The sequence below is a fragment of the Caretta caretta genome, chromosome 1, assembly GCF_965140235.1.
Source record: "Caretta caretta isolate rCarCar2 chromosome 1, rCarCar1.hap1, whole genome shotgun sequence".
Classification (NCBI taxonomy): Eukaryota; Metazoa; Chordata; order Testudines; family Cheloniidae; genus Caretta; species Caretta caretta.
Genome location: NC_134206.1, coordinates 325,221,591 through 325,239,472, shown reverse-complemented (window position 1 = coordinate 325,239,472; position 17,882 = coordinate 325,221,591). Strand labels below are relative to the sequence as shown.

Here is a 17,882-nt window from a genome sequence, read left to right as displayed (position 1 = left end):
ACTATGGCCCGCGAGCCAGATCCGGCCCATGAGGGCTTTGGATCCGGCCCGTGGGATTGCCACCCTTTGGATCTGGCCAGCGGGATTGCCACATCCCTGCAACCCCTGGGGGAGGGGGGCAGAGGGCTCTGTGCGCTGCTCTTGCCTGTGGGTACCTCCCCTGAAGCTCCCATTGGCCAGGAACAGGGAACCACGGCCAATGGGAACTTCGGGAGAGGTACCCACAGGCAAGAGCAGCATGCGGAGCTCTCTGCCCCCCCCCTCCCAGGGGCCGCAGGGACATGGTGCCAGCTGCTTCCCAGAGCGGCGCTGGGCCAGGACAGGCAGGCAGGGAGCTTGCCTTGGCTCTGGTGCATGCCGCTGTCACCCTGGAGCCACCCCAGGTAAGCGACGCCGGGTCGGAACCTGAACCCCTCCTGCACCCTGCCCCCCAGCTCCATGCCCTGAGCCCCCTGAACCGCAAACCCCTGCCCTGAGCTCCCTGCTGCACCCTGCCCCCCTCCTGTACCCCAACCCCCTGCCCTGAGCCTCCACATACACTCCGCACTCCTTCTTTGACCCAACTCCTTGCCTTGAGCCCCCTCCTGCACACCTCACCCCCTTCCACACCCCAATCCCCGGCCCCTGGCCCTGCATGCAATTTCCCCACCCAGATGTGGCCCTCGGGCCAAAAAGTTTGCCCACCCCTGGTTTAGATGATGATATACTAGCTGTTTTGTGGTATGCCATTTTAGCTGCCAAGTTCTTGATTAACACTAGTTTAGTAAGTTTCATTCTTTAAGAAGGGAATGTAAACAGATCATTTATAATGAGGAAAATGAGGGAAACCTTCTGTTTAGTATAATACTGTGGTGCCCATTTAAAAGGGTAGCATTTGCCAACTTTTATCACATAGTAGTATCTGAGATTCCCCTTCTTGTCATTACCATCACATGCCTAGTCATGTGGTTATACAGTCATTGCAAATAGTAATTAGGGATAGGGTAAATTCAAAAGTCTGGTTTAATCTGTGTAATCCTTTTGGCTATTTTTGTTGATGTTTCTCTGTTTTCTGGGTCACCTCAGGGCCCATTCAGCCCGGGGGAAGCCAAACCTTCCCTTTCACGTGTCTCTTTATTGCAGACCTCCAGTAATGTTATTGCTATTTCTTTTAACTGATGGGAAGTTAAAAGGATCTGTTTGAGTTTCCATGTTATTCTAAAATCAAGTGGAGTATTGCTCCTTACTAATTTGATTTATTCTAGAGTGATGTAAAAAAGCCGTTTTTTCTCATGTCCACAGACATGTGCTCCTTTATTGTAATGCTGCAGTTCATATTTCACAAACTTCTTTGATTTCTGTAGCCTCCTAATTCTGTTGTTTCTGTGGGAGATGGTAAAGACAGGAGGGATAAAGTTCTGTAACCTAGTATGTGTGTTGTTTTGTATTGCAGGGGCATTCTTCCTCTATGCAGGGTTTGCTGGTATGGGACTCATTTTCATCTACGGCTGCCTTCCTGAGACTAAAGGGAAAAAACTAGAGGAAATTGAATCTTTGTTTGAAAACAGGCTATGTACATGTGGTATTTCAGATTCTGATGAAGGGAGGTATATTGAATATATTCGGGTGAAGGGAAGTAATTATCATCTGTCTGACAATGATGCTTCTGATGTGGAATAATTTTCAGCTGCTGATGTATTAATCATTTAAAAGCCTTCTGGGGGAAGAGCAGCTCTTGGTGACCTCACTGCCCTGCTTCTGGTCTGGTTCTCCTTTCTACTGCCTAGTTACAAATGCCTTCATGTAATAAAATACTTCATTTGGGAGAAAATTAAGTGTAATAATGTTTTCTGATCATGGAAAGTAATGATTTCCAAAGGGGATTTAATTCTTCGATTGTATGAATTTACCTATGGTGTGCAATACAGGTATCTGTGCATTATACCAAATGAAATGCATATGGTGTGCCATACTGTATATCCTTATCTTTCTTTTTTGACAAAAGTTAAAATAATGTAATAGCTAATCAGCAACCAAATGACTCATAAAAGTAAAATAAATCTGGGAACAGGGGCTGGATTCACAAAAGAACTTTAACTTCTAGGCACCTAAAAAAATCACTGGGATTCACAAAATTTGAGTTAAGCACTCAGGCTTCCTGTACAATGACTGGTGGGATATAGGCACCTGTGAATGGGATTCACCAAAGCCAGCACACTAGGCGGATTCCTATAGCCAGTGGGAGATGCCAGGGAGAGGGAGGGTGTCCTAAGGCATGTCTCTCTCTGAGAGTTTGGCACCTAAATCCAGGCTGGAGGGAGGCATCTCCCTCTCCTTGGGATTCTCAGCTGCAAGCCCTCTCTTGGAGATTCACCAGGAGTTAGGGCACTCACCTGAGAGGTGGCAGATCCCTATTTGAAACCCTTCTCTGTGTCAGGTGGACGGGCAACATGAACCAGGGCACTCCCACATCCTTGATGAGTACCCTAGCCACTGGGATAAAAGTTGAGTGAGGTACTCCTCTGCATCCTCCTCCCGTGAGCATGCATCGAAGATTGGGCCCTACAGGCGAGTTAGGCGGAGGAATTCCTATCTTCCCCTGGTTTGTGCTTTGCACTGGGGCTTAGGCACCCAGACACCTACAGGGGAGCCACAGTGTATGTACTGAGAGGCACAATATCAGCACCAAGGGGAACTTTTAATGCAAAATCTTAGGAACCTACAGGGTTTGGCAGCAACTGAGCAGGGGTTTTGTGAATCCCAGTGGTGCCTGATCCTGGGATTTAGGTACCCAAAGTGGCAGTTAGGTGCCTTAATCCCTTTGTGACTCTAGCCCTACATATTTGGTGTTTTTGTCACAGCAGCTTGAATATGAAATAAGCAGAATGAGAAATCAACAGGATGCTGTAGAATAATCACTTGAAATTATCACACAGTTTGAAAATACAAATATCTTCTGTCTTTATGGGAGAGATGTATCTCCTACGTTTCCCTAATGGGATTCCACTCTTGTTTCTTTGCGGTGATATCCAGCGGTCTGTACTAAATTGCTCAGTGTTTCAACTCTAGTGGCACAGTGGATGTCGGTTATATTACTCTATCCAGCTATTGATCTTTGACCATATATTATGATCAGTAGTTGGTATTAGTGAGCTAAATTGCCAAAGAATGACCTTAAGTTCACAGTAAGGTGTAATTAAACGTGATTGCCTGGACAAATAAACTGACAGATATTGATAAGTGCCACTTAAAGGCCTTAACTGGAAAGGTTAACTGGAAAAAAGTGATTTTTCATTCCCATTTGTGCATCTGAGCATTCTGGTACGTGTCCAGTTTTGAACACAAATATCAGTTTAAAAAAAAAGGAAGAAAAATAGGGTTAAGATCTTGTGTTGATAAGTTCACAGCAATCACTGCCCCATTGCTCATTAATATACATGTCACTTCCAATTTATGTCTTATGTGCAAAGTAAATTATTTCTGGCAGGTCTTTCCTCCCTTTACTCATACAGTGTCTTTGGATCTGAAAAGAAAATTAGCAGTATTCAAATGCTGATATTTACTCACATTAATTGTCTTATGAAGCATTGCAAAATTGTCAGGAAAATTCACCACGTCAGGCACAAAAAGCTGCTCACCCACATTCACCATGGTAATGAAAAAATTAATGGTATTTTATTCACCTGCCAAAAAAATTACTTGTGTTGGCAAGTAGAATCTTATAAGGCTGCATTAAAATATCATGATATTTTCCTCCCTCTCTACCCCTTACCCAGTTAATCCTTCAGAGAAATAAGTTTTTAAAAAAGTTGGAAGCTCAAAGTCATACCCCCTGAAATTCTGAATGGAGGAAAAATCCCTTTTCACATATCCCTTTCTTTTCATGCTGTACAGTTTTGATGAAACTATATGAGATCGTTGGGTTTTATAGATACAGGTTTGGTGGCCTTTTCCTGGACTGAGAGACATATTTTGAATGTGGGTTTGCTCTCTAAGAACAAGAATGTTATTGGTTGCCTAATTATTGTAGTCGGTCACACATGGGTGATAAGTTTGTATTGTAACTCTTTGCTAGATCTGATTTATATTGCGCTATATAATTTTATACAGGGGCTTTTCTTGAGTTTTCTTTGAATTGTGTATTTTGTCAGAGTTGGGTGTGGCTGTCTTTTTAACTTTATAAAACTGTTAACAAAAAGAACTGTTTAAAAAGCAAATGGTTTAAAACATCCCTCTTGTAATTTGGAAAAGGAGGAAATAAGCATGATAAACAGAGGGCTTTGGCATGATTGGACTCTGAATGTGCACCTGCTCAGTTAGAGGGCCAGGCTCCCAGGCCTCAGATCTCTGCTCTCATTTAGGCACACCACACTTTTATGCCCTCAAGTATGAGATGTTGAAAATGTTGCAGCATGTACAAATTCAAACGTACACTCTATTAGGCACACTGTTGCCAGTGTATAGCCTTCACTGAGGGCACAAGATAGTCTTAAATACTTTTATGGGTAACCTGGCTTCTGCCTGACCCCCAAAAGTCTATTCTCCAGGCCATGATTCAGAAAAGAATCCCTATTCAGGACAGCATGTAAGCACACGTTTAAATGCTGCCCTGAATAGAGACAGACTTTAGCATGTATCTCTCCTAAGGCCCTGACCCAGCAATACACTTAAGAATGTGCTTAACTTTTAGCATGCGATTAGTCCCATTGATTTAAGTGCTTTTGCTGGACTGGGGCCTAAGCTACTTGAAATGCAGCTGATCTCTAATAGCTTTAGTGATCAACTGTCACTCTATTGCACCAACATCTATGATTAGACAAAATTATTGCACTGCTGTCACTCATTTGGCATAACTGAAGTAAAGTGACTGTAATAGAAATTGTCACAAGATCAGTGACTTGTTTTTCTGCAAATGCTGGGGCTTTTTAGCAAAAGAAGACCATTATCCTTTGTCAACAGTGTTTCTTGGGTGTTCTCATAAACTACATCCCGCTGTGCACAGTACTCTGCTATATTTCTGACACTTATGACTTTTATCTTATTGTAGACAATTTTCTAAAGTCATGCATGACATTTCCCTACTCTCTAGGCATAGAGACTAAAAACACAATGCATTTCAGCTGTGAATGCAGCTGAGTAATGAGGGCACAAAACCTACTGTCTTCTTTTCTGTCACTTTCTTTTCCCACCCAGTGGAGTTGGATTTAAGTCTTCCTTTTACTATTGCTTTATACAAAGATAATATTCCAGCTCTTATAAGTATTAGACATAATTCCAAGCATTATTTATAATAAAAACAAGATCAACTGAATACTTGAAATTAATCTTACATAATTAGGGTTTTATTTTTAGAATCCGTTAACATTTATAATGTATGAAGAAAATGAAACAAATATTTCTATTTTGCAACAGGTTTTTATATTTGTGCATATTTTACGTTCTAAGAGATTTTGATAGTGTGGGTAGACTTACTAACATTCCAGATAAAAAGATATAAATACAATGTAGCTGAATAATTTCTTATGACAGGATTTTAATTTATAAAAGAACGTAAATAGTATGTCTAAGCACAGTGTCATTTTTATTAAAAGCTTTCTGCAGAAGATGTGAAATTATTTCTTCACACGTACTACATGTTTAATTCAGGGGCATCGGGAAAGTTAAAGTAGGATTGGTGGTATAATTTTGGCTAAATTGGCATATGAGTTACGTACTTACAGTTTGGGGAATTTCATACCTCTGATGCTTCAGATCATGTAGGTCTGATAATAGGTATAGGAGATGTTAGTCCAGATGCATATTTTTTTTAAATTTTATTAAAAATTAATTTGTTAATCCTGTTGTAGAGTTCTAAAGCTTCTTTCATGTAATTTACAAGTTGTTTCTGCCCCTCATCAAATTGCTGGTCAAATTGTGGGGTTTTGGTTTTTTGTTCTTTTTAATTTGGTTTTGAAGATAATCATTAAAGTGGACTAAGCCCTCCAGGAATCATTTAGAGAGCATTTAGTAATGAAATGTAGTTGCTGAGCATACACAGGAGATAATTTTTATCGTGTGAGTTGTAGTGATAGCAAGTCAGAACCTTGTAATAAGGGAAGAGACATGAAAAGAAATGTTGTTGTGCTAACTTCTTTTTGAATAAAACGGAAGTCACGATGTCTTTCTTGTATAGGAGTTAGTGCTGGAGAAAAAAGATCAAATATTTCATATTAGAAGTTTCTTAAAGTAACATTACAGTTGAGACACCCATCAAGGAGGACAAGGAATTGTCTTTTACTTACCTCATTATAAATCCTCTATTAACCGGGGAGTTGGGGGCATGCAAGGTTATTCAGCAAAGCGAATGTGCCAAAAGGGCAAATCCTGCCCCCTCCTTTGCAGGTTGAACGGGCGTCTGGCAGGGGCAATGCTGTAATTCTGCTTTGTAGGAAGGTAGAGAATGGTAGAAGCCACCCCTTGTGTGGCATGAAGTCCAGTTTCCCAGATTATTCCCATAAACATCGGAGCAGGTGTGCCCCATGAAATGAGATGGCATGGCAGGAGTGAGTTGGAAGAAGGATGCAATTGCTCCACATGTCCTCCAGTCCCAGCTTCTCATAGGAAGGGGGGAACACTGGGCTTGAGCAGATCTGCGAAGAGGGAGCTCCCTTTCCTCTGGAGCTCCCCATTGCTCCCCTGAGTTTCTTGGGCTGGGCACTGGAGAGAAGTTTTGACCATAAGGATCCAAAGCTCATTGCATTTATGGGAGTCTTTCCTTTGACTTTTCGGACTTTGGAACAGGCCCTGTGTGCAGGAGTAGCTATGTACAATGGGATAAGATGGACCAGACTCATAATTCTGTTTGTTTGTTTCTCACCTTTAACATTATTTTAACAAGGATTTTTTGTTTTTAATGTTACCTGTAATTTACAAAAAGAAGCTTTTATTGTCCGGACGTTGTTTAACAAAAGAGAGATGTCGCATTCCACATTATAGAGATATTTTAGTATAAAAAACAAAGTTCTGCTAAGCACTTTAAAAAAGCAAAGATATTTGTGCACTTTTTCTGAGCGATTGAAACTGACCAAATCCCAGTTCTTTTCATCTAGAAGAAAATAGAGCTTTGTGTACCAGGCCAGAAGCAGATAATCCACAATATGTGCTTTATGGCAACTTGTTTTATTGCGGGTAACATTTACAGCTTACATGTAGCTGCTGCCTATAAAAATGATTCTGAATTATTCTCCAGATTTAGACAAGTCACTTTTTTTTGTGCAAAAATACTTGTTGTTTTCTATAAAACTTCATAGCCTTGTGTACAGTACAGTTAAGCATAATCCATGAAGTGGTTTAGGTTGTGACAGTGTTAAAAATGTCAGACCAGTAAACTCTTCTAGGTGAACATTGTTGAAGAAATATTGTTGTTTGGGTTATTGGGGGGGAGACTCCCTAAAGGCAACTATATAGATTTTAAAAGTCAGAGAAAATGGCAGTTCCTGTGTATTTTGTGTATGTTCTCACATAGAGGAGTTTTTTATGTGCCAATAATCGTCACTGTGGTGTTTTGTAACAAAGTGTTAATGGTGTTGCAAAGTACTGTAGAGGAAAATATTTTAGCCACACAATCTGTTTGTGTTAACTAAAGGCCCATTTCTAATCTCACTTACACCAGTTTCTCAACAGTTGACTTCAATGGAGTTACTCCTGAATCACACCAGTGTGTAAGTTAGACCAGAATCAGGCCTGATGAATCCAGAGTTTCTGTAAATCCTTACGTTTTTATGTAATAGATGTACAGTATGTTACAGTTGAGTGATTTGGCATGTGTAATTATAAAGCTCTAAATATGATTCTGTTAAACTGTACACTTTTTATTTGGATTTTACTTTTCAAAAGTTAGTTTGACATTTTATCATATATATATGACTAGCAAGGGATAACACAGAATAGTAAAAACGTCCATATGCTTAAAAATACAAATAAAGTTTGTGAAGGCCTTAAAATACAAGCAAACTTATCTCATTTCTTTAAACATTCAGCAAAATTAAGAAAGGATTGAAAATGTAACCATCGTGATTTCTGAACAAAGGCTCAGCCTTGTGGGACAGATCCTTAGCTGATGTCAAATAGTGTGGTTTCATGCTTTCGCAGACCTTCTGCAGTTTAAACCAGTCTCAGTCCAGCAGAACACATAATCACATGCTCAGTTTTAAGCACTTGGGTTGTCCCAGTGAAATCAGTGGAATTAGGCTTGAAATTAAGCACGTGTTTACATGCTGTGCTGGATCGGGCTCCAGCCGGGAATCAGGACCTATATATACAACAACTTCTCATTTAGACTCTGTCAGAATCTTTAACTTGATATTTCTCTAATGAAGTCAGATTTAGAATACTTGAAACAAAATGTTATTAGAGACTAAATTTAGTTATATTGATGTGCTTATTACTAACACGTACACGTGAAGCTGGTGGGCATACACTAAACCCTGATTGCATGTTACAGTATGTAGTACTTAAGAAATGAGTTTTGGCAAAACTAAAGTGAATATGTTATTCACCAGCCTGTTGAACATGTGCTGTTTCCTTTTGCAGCCAAACAAGCCTATAATGTATGAAAGTGTTGTACATTTTATGAAATTTCAGTGATGTAAAGTTAAATGATTGTTTTATGTTCTAATGGCTTTACATAAAAAATAAATATCTTCAGAGAATTGTCATTGCCAGACTTGTAAATGAACAAAATAAAAGGTGAGATAGTTAATTACATAATCTTTCTAAGAGTTTTATTTGTACTAGAATTTAAGTAACTTTTTATAGCTGGAAAAACAAACCATCGAGCAAGATGAGCTAGAAATGAGATATAAATATTGGCTTAGATGATATTAAAGTATTTCTTAATCTATTTGATTGCTATGCTGTTAAATAACATTGGTAGCTGAAAGCCCAAGATGACATACAAGTGTCATTTATAAAGTCATGTGTGTAAAAAAGCCAAAAATGGCTGAGAACTTAAAAACTGGATGGTAATAAACCATGAATCCCACTGTTGAACCTGGGAATATTCGAAACAAAAAGAGCTCTCAAACATGCCTGCAGCAGGTTCCATCACTTCACACTGACTCAATAGACATTTTAGGCTTCAGAGTCCCTGAAATCTTATTGTTGCCCCTTTTGACCCAAGTGGCTAGCCAAAGTTTGGGCCCTGGGGGTGTTATAGCTGGGAATAGAAATTGGTGATAGGTATTTCTTTGATGCAGTCTTTTTTTATTTACAAGGAATGTACAACGTCCTGTGTTTCTGAATGCAGAATTCACCAAGACCAAAATAAGCAGTTTTTTTAGGTCTAGGCTACACAGGCAATGCTAAAGCGCTGCCATGGCAGCGTTTTAACATGGCTTGTGTAGTCGTGGAAGAGAGGTCTCCCAGCACTCTAAAAAAACCTCCTCCATGAGGGGCGTGGCTCCCAGCGCTGGGAATGCGGCTCCCAGCGCTGGGGCACTGTCTACACTGGCACTTCACAGCGCTGAAACTTGCTGCGCTCAGGGGTGTGTTTTTTCACACCCCTGAGCGAGAAAGTTGCAGCGCTGTAAATTGCCAGTGTAGACAAGCCCTCAGCTTACCAGCCCCCCTTGGCCAACATTAGACCCAAAAGCACTCACTCTAGCTTTTTCCTGAGTCACATTGTGCTTACAGGCTCCTACTTGTTTTTTTCTTGCCTCCCTCCCTTGCCTCTCTCTCTCTTTTTGTCTGTTATCTCAATATCTGTGTGCTCTCTCAGACTCGCCCCCACCCCTTCTCAAAACAATACTCAGCCCAAAAGCTCCTGGGTGGATCCACACACCCCTTTTGTCTTAGGTGGGCATATGTTTTCAGTTACGTTAATTGAAGGATGAGTTCACACCTACCAATCTCAACAGGGCTTTCCAAGGCATAACAAGGTTTCACTCAGCTCATATTATTATATAGATATCTCAAAAATGGGGTGTTTTTCTAATGATGGTGGTAGCACTCACTTAAAAATTGACGGGTCCACTTTCCTTCCTGGAGGCTTTAAATAAAACGTATAATGGAACTCAGGAGCACAGGTCAGCCGTGAAACACAGCCCTCCCTGAGCAAAATGCAGCAACCATTATATGATTCCTTGCAAGTGTTTTTAGGAGCAGAAATTAATGATGATAACTTCACTTACAATTACAGGTGGCACTGAGGTAGGCAGACTGTAAATATCCAGGATGGAATATGGCATGGGTAATGGTGGCTTACCCACCTACCCTTGTGAAAAGTATCATAGGTTCTTTAAGGCTACAAATGGTCAATGCATCAGGTGTCATCTGAATTAAGGAACTCCAGCACCATGCCTCCTTTACATCATTCTGTGGCATTGCTTTACTACTGATTGCAAGGGAAGAGTGCCACCTACTGCCGCACTAATACTGCTGCCTTCCAGGTCTCCCATCCAAGTACAGACCAGGCGTAGCTCTGCTTAGCTTATGACAAAGTCTAATGGTTTGGGGGGCAATTTATACTCCAATACTTTGTCTGACTATGGGACCAGGGAGGGTGCAGAAGTCACAAATGTGTAGCCAAAACTGCCCAGTGTCCCAGAGTACATATTTTAATTAAAATAACGTGCAGGTGAAACTGTTCAGAGCCATCTGCTGATGGGTAATGAACAGTACAGCGACCAGCTAACCCTCTCAGCCCAGTGGCTGCTGGTTCAGCCATGCTGCCGTGCAGGAGGCTGGGCAGGGAGCACAACTGCGACGGCCGCCGCCTCAGCGCTGCTTCCCTGACTCAGCGTCTACAAAGGGAGCAGGGCCCTGCAGCGCCCTCTGAAGCCAACTTACATAAGCCTTATGACTATGGTTTAGTCACGGCTACTTTTAGTAAAAGTCACGGACAGGTCGTGGGCAATAAACAAAAATTCATGGCCTATGACCTGTCCAGGACTTATATTATAAATACCCCTGACTAAATCTTGGCTGGGGGGGTGCGGGCCACTGCTTGGGGGAGTGGAGCCAGTGGCACAAGCAGTGGCTGCCCCTGGGACCGCCGCGCGGGAGGGGGAAAGTGGTGGGGAGCACAGCTCGTGGGGGAGGGGGCGGCAGCTGGCGACACTGCCCTGGGACTGCTGCCAGGGGCTGCCGAGCAGTGGCTGCTCCAGCCGCCCCCCAGGACTGCTGCTCAGGCGCTTCCCTAGAGTCACCTGCACCGGCCGCTGCTCAGGCAGTCCCCAGGGCCGGCTGCCCCTGAGGCCACCTGAGCAGCTGGCCCCAGAGCCGCTGCTTGGGCAGCCCTGGGGTCAGCCACGCTGGCCGCTGCCGCAGTCAAGGAGCCCTCCTTATGACTTCCCCAAAATGCTGAGCCAGTGAGGCCATGGGATGCACAGAGACGGACACACGTGTGCACACACCATCTTGACAATTCACCCTAGCCCTAACACCGTGAGCTCCTGCTCACTAACCCTCCCGGGAAAGCAAGGCTTTAAATGAGCAGCCCTCAAGACACTGAGTGAGTCTGGTCTTGTCCCTCTACCCACACACAAAAGGTCAGACATCATGGACGCCTTTCATAGCTGTGACAAAGCTGCAGTCTTTTCACATGCGCCGTGCTGAACACATACCCCAAAGCAACAGGGCTCAGAGAAGAGAGAGTGGCAAAGGGCACTTGTTTAGCAAATCCCCTTTATGTGTGACCGAGCTCACCACCATGAGTGAGCAAAGGGAGGCTAATCTGGACAGGTTATGCTTGATTAGGTTTCTTGTCAAAGTGATGGACACTAGCCTTTCTGAATGACCTGTCGCGATAGGCATACATCAGCTGTGTGGAAAGTGAAAAAGGACAGAACATGGACAGTCAAATAATCCTCTTCTGTGCTACCTCCCATTCCACTCCGCCCCAGCAGCTTTCAAAGACGAATTACAGGTCAATCAATGGACACATCTTTGCTCAGAGAGACTCCAGCTGCTGCAAACGTGTACTGATGTGAGCGGTGCTGCGCCCAGGCTCACTCTCATTGACATGAGTGCAATTGCCCATATGAGTAAGGCTTTGCAGGCTCATACCCATAAACATCAAAGCTTTGCAGAGCTGTAGTTAACCCCAAATCACCCACATAGGACAGCATTTGCATTCACTCCGTTTTCCCTGTGAGACATAGACATGCCCCTGCCTGTTGTCTGATGCCATTACAATTTCTACCACAATAACAGGAAGCTGCTGCACACGGTAAGAGAGGTAAGTTTAAGCAAAAACATTTGATCTGATCTTAGCAAAATGGAGTCAGGCTTCACCTGGGTAGCCATGTGAGCTTACTACTGATATTCTTGTAGCTTGTTCATTCCCCCGTCCCCCCTGCCTTTTTTATCTTTTGCTTCAGAGCAGGGACTGTGTCTTTGGGCTTGTCCACATGAGAAAGTTGCACCAGTTGAACTTAAAATGTGATTATAATCCCATTTAGTTAAACATTAAACTGGGCCAAAACCCTGTGCAGTCACTCATTTTGGGGGTGTCAGGCATGGTCTACATTTAAAATGTAGCTTAGCGTATCTATGGCATAAAACTCCACATGCCTGACTGATGTAGGTAGGCCAACCTAATACCCAGTTTAGACACATCTGTGTCAACAAAAGAATGTTTTCATGACCTAGCTACTGTCACTCAAAGAAGTAGTGTTCATACTCTGACAGACAAACCCCTTCCGTCACTGTAGGCTGCATCTACACCAGTGGGTAATGCTGACATAGCTGTGGAGCCATAGCTCTGTCACAATAGTCCTCATAGTGTAGACAAACCCTCAGCGTGACTTAATTCAATCTGGCTTCAGTAGATTAGGAACAGATTTAAACTGAACTGAAATAAACCACTTGTAATCCCTCCCCCACAAAACGGAGTGTCCAAACAGGCATTTGCACTGGGTTAACTAAATCCATTTAGTAGGAGCATTGCCAGCAGATCAAGGAAAGTGATTATTCCCCTCTATTCAGCACTGGTGAGGCCACATCTAGAGTATTGTGTCCAGTTTTGGGCCCCCCACTACAGAAGGGATGTGGACAAATTGGAGAGAGTCCAGCAGAGGGCAACGAACATGATTTGGGGGCTGGGGCACATGACTTATGAGGAGAGGCTGAGGGAACTGGGTTTATTTAGTCTGCAGAGAGAAGAACGAGGGGGAATTTGATAGCAGCCTTCAACTACCTGAAAGGGGGTTCCAAAGAGGATGGAATTAGGCTGTTCTCAGTGGTGGCAGATGATAGAACAAGGAGTAATGGTCTCAAGTTGCAGTGGGGGAGGTGTAAGTTGGATATTAGGAAACACTGTTTCACTAGGAGGGTGGTGAAGCACTGGAATGGGTTACCTAGGGAGGTGGTGGAATCTCCTTCCTTAGAGGTTTTTAAGGTCAGGCTTGACAAAGCCCTGGCTGGGATGATTTAGTTGGGGTTGGTCCTGCTTTGAGCAGTGGGTTGCACTAGATGAACCTTCTGAGGTCTCTTCCAACCCTGATATTCTATGATTCTATGATTTAAAAATTGATTTAAGTTAAACCAGAAAGGACATTGCCTACCCGGCGTTCATCTTGCAGAGGACCATACTGCACCCACCCCAACTTTTACTCCCCTTTGGTAGCAGGGGATGCAGCAGAGAGGAGGAGGGGGCAGTCTCCCTGTTGGTTACTGCAGCTCAGCACTTCCTCCTGTTGAGCTGGTCAGCTGGGCTTTGAGGAGGAGCTGCAGCTGCAGCCACATAACTAGGATTTGCTCTGCTCCCGCACTGGGTAGACAGGATGCTGTTCTATGGAACCTCGGCTCCTGCCCTGCCAGTCCCCTCCACAGGCTCTGAGCACCGAGCAGAACACCAGCGACAGAGGACAGACTACTCCAGCAACTCTTCCTCGTTCTCCCCCAGCCCACGAAGGAGGTTCAGGTGTGAGGAAGCTGGAGCTGGTGGGACCCCAGCAAGGAGGTATTGTGGGGGGAGGTTCTCAGCCTTATGCTGGATTATGCTGAAGGGGGCACAGCCTCAGGCAGGATTGGGAGCTGGCACAGGACACGCATCTTCATATGTGGTTCCTCAATGCTGAGATCAGTGTAGTTGTAATAAGTGGGCTTCCTCTGCTGCTTCCAAAGTTCCTGGAGATCCACTTATTCCAGGAAGCATTCTCTCTCTAAAGACCACAGGCCACCTGTGTATGTTCTGTATTGTACTCGCGCCTGTAAGGTCTTCAGTTTAGGAACTCTCTCTTCAACCATTGTACAGACCAGCGCACGTATCCAGTGCAATATTAAAACGGGAGCACTGCTGAAGTTAATATTCAACAGCTTTCAAATACTCCTTTTAAGAAGGATAACTGCAGTATGGTCAGATATACCTTCTGGGGCAAAAAACCCCACTGAACTCTTGGGGAGGGTTTTATCCAGAAGACCTGCAGAAGTGGACCTTTTGAAGTCTTTTGGTATAAGTCACTTCTTTACACACAGCAGTCATCTGCCACAATTAGCAGTATTGATTTTATCGTTCTTTTGGATTTCAGACGAGAACATTTCCCATCTGGGTTTTAATAGAATTAATACAGCGAATCAAGAAATGGGGTGTTTTGAAAGGGTTGAAATAGTTACTCACCTTCTCCTAACTGGTGTTCTTCAAGATGTGCTGCACATGCCCATGATGTTGTAGGGGCGGGTGTCGTGTGCTCCAATGCTGATAGAGCCCCACATAAACCCTGGCTTCCTCAAGGGCATATAAGTGCACAACCTTGCGGTTCCTTCACACCGGGATCCTGACGATAGACTCCAATGCGTTGGGGAAGGAGGGTGGGTCCTGTAAAGGACACGGGTAACACATCTCGAAGAATAGCAGTGATGAGAAGGTGAGTGACTTCTAATTCTTTGAGTGCTTGCGTATGTCTGTTACGATGTAGGTGATTCCCAAGCCCTTATAAATGGAGGTGGGGCTAGGGGGCCTCATTAGAAGAGGGACTATAGGACCCTTTTCTGTCTTTTGCCTCTTCCCTGGATGCAACTATAATGGCATAGTATCTGATAAACGTGTGGACCAAGCATCACATTGCTGCGCTGCAGATATCCACAACAGGGACCTTGCTCACAAACGCCACAGAAGCTGAGAGTGCTCGGATTGAATGTACTGACAGCATCATGGGAGGCATGATACTTTTGGCAGCATAGCACTTGACAGTGCAACTGGTAATCCATTTCGAGAGTGGTTGTGTTGTAATAGGATGTCCTCTCATCTCATTCGTTCCACATAAGCTATGAAGAGCTGAGAAGAGACCAAAAAAAAGCTTTGGTCTAAAAAGCTACCGCTTGGCATACATCTAAAGTGTGCAGCTTTTGTTCATCCTCATGAGCCTGTGACTTTGAAAAAAAGACAGGCAACTCCTTATACTGATTTAGGTGGAAATCAGACACCAAACTGAAAAGAAACTTGGGGTGGGGCCTAAGCTTCACATTGTCCTGACTATAGTGTATGGGGGATCCATTACCAGGACATGCAATTCCCCCACTCTTCTAGCAGAGACGATGGCCACTAAGAAGGCCACTTTTACTGAGCCGTATAATAACAAGCAGGAGGCTAAGAGGACCCATAAGTGCTGACAGCACTAAATTGAAATCCTGAGGTGGAGTTGGATCCCTGATAGGTGGAAACAACCTGACCTTTTAGAAATCTGGTTGTTGTAGGTTTGGAGAAAACAGTCCTTCCCTAAATACAGAGTTGAAAGGCTGAAATTGTAGCCAGATGCACCTTAATAGAGCTGACTCATAATCCTGATTCTCTGAGATATAAAAGAGAGTCCAAAATCTTTTGAATTGTGAATTAGCCACATTGTGGCTAGCCATCCAGAAGCAGAAACACTTCCATTTACTAAGGTAATTAGAGGTCATGGAAGGCTTCCTGCTATTAAGAAGGATATTCTGACCTACCACTGAACAGCCCACCTCTTCTGTATTTAACCACTAATGAACCGCACTGTGAGGTGTAGCACCCAAGGATTAGGGTGTAATACCCCTCCCCCCCGTGATGTTAGGCAATCAAGTCTTTGCTTAGTGACAGAAGCAAGGGTTCTCTGGTGGATAGCCTGTGCTGATTCGAATACCAAGGCTGCCTTGGCCAGGCTGGAGATATGAGAAACATTCTGCCTCGTTCTTGCTTCAGCTTGACAATAGCTATGGGAATGAGTGGCACTGGTGGGTACACCTTCAGCATGGCCTTGCCTCATGGGAAGAGAAAAGTGTCAGCGATCGACCCAGGACTGTGACCTACTCTTAAACGGAACTGGAGACATTGCCTGTTCTAATGAGTTGCTAATGAATCTTCTCTCAGAAATTCTACTATCCAAAACACTGATCCTAGAACTGTTGTGTTAAGAGACGATTTGTGGTCCAGGGTGAAGGATCTGCTCAGGTGGGGGTGGTCTGCCAAGATATTCTGGACTGTTGACACACCTGGAATACTGCATGCTGCTCAAGAACATTTATATGTAACCTGGCCTCATGGGTGACCTACAAGCCTTGAGCCTGAAGATCACCCAAATGGGCTTCCCACCCATAATTGAAGCATATATTGCCAAAGAGGGGAGAGATGGAGAGAAGGGGACTCCCCCCGCATACATTGTCCTGACTAATCCATCAATTCAGAGATGATAACACCCTGTCTGGTGTTATAATAACATAATAGCATAATAACATGTCTAGATAGAATTATAGAAATGTAGGACTGGAAGAGGCCTCAGTAGATCATCTAGTCCAGGCCCCTGCACTCACAGGACTAAGTATTATCTATCTCACCCTTAATATGTATTTATCTAATCTGTTCTTAAAAACCTCCAATATCGGAGATTCCACAACCTCCCCAGGTAATTTTTTCCAGTGTTTAACTACTCTTACAGTTAGGAAGTTTTTCCTAATGTCTCCTAAATCTCCCTCCTGAAATTTAAACTCAGTATTTCTTCTTCAGGAGAACAATTTATCCTCTTCGTAACAACTTTTTACACACTTGAAGCCTATTATCATAACTCTGCCCCCCCCCCCCACCACCAGTTTTATCTTCTCCAGACTAAATAATCTTTCCTCATAGGTCATGTTTTCTAGACCTTTAATAATTTTTGTTGCTCTTCTCTGGACTTCCTCCAATTTGTCCACATCTTTCCTGAAGGGTGGTGCCCAGAACTGGACACAGTTATCAATGTTGAATAAAATGGAAGGATTCAGCATTATTTCTTGCTTACAACACTCCTGTTAATATATACCAAAATGATGGTGAACCTGAGGGCAGTAGACTGATTTGAGCCATGTATACATGGCTGCAGAGGTGCAGATTGACATGAGGGGTCATATATATACAAGCAGACATGTGACGTAGGAGCCTGAGGCAATTCCTCACTGTGGTTTGTGGCTGATGTTAAACAACACAGAGCGGTTCTATATGGCCAAGGTCAAATCCAGAGCCGCACCAGTTAATTCTATTCTTTAAAAAGGTTACAAGAGTGACTTTTCTCTGTTTATTTTCAGACCCAAAATGCTGAACAGGAGATTCAGATGGATTATGGCCTCTATCTGATGACTGGAGTGATCTTGTACCAACCAATAAACCAGGTAAGGATGTCCCTTTGGTGGAGATAGGCTGCCACCGTGCACTAGGGTAAAACTGTTGTGCTTATGATTTTTGAAGGGTAGAATGATGGACTGGTAGAGTAATCTCCTCCTCCCATGAGCATTACGAACTTCCTGTGGCCAGGATGGATTGTCACATGGAAGTAGACATCCTGTAAATTGAGCGCAATCTCCCAGATCTAGAGAGGAGATAATAGAAGCAAGGGAAACCATGTGGAATGTTAACATTTATCTGTTTAAATTCTGAAAGTCTGCAGTGGGTTTGAACCCTTCTGGCTTTGGGCATTAGGAAACAT

At 43.4% G+C, this 17,882-nt stretch overlaps 1 protein-coding gene across 1 annotated transcript in view; it reads left to right on the top strand.

The window, feature by feature from the left end:
• The window catches only part of SLC2A13 (solute carrier family 2 member 13), a 322,896-nt gene extending 314,169 nt beyond the window's left edge, over positions 1-8,727 (top strand). The window contains exon 10 of the mRNA XM_048836305.2: positions 1,433-8,727. Coding sequence (XP_048692262.1) covers positions 1,433-1,659 — 227 coding nt within the window. The 3' untranslated portion in view covers positions 1,660-8,727. The remainder of the gene's footprint in view (positions 1-1,432) is intronic.
• Positions 8,728-17,882: the final 9,155 nt, after the last annotated feature.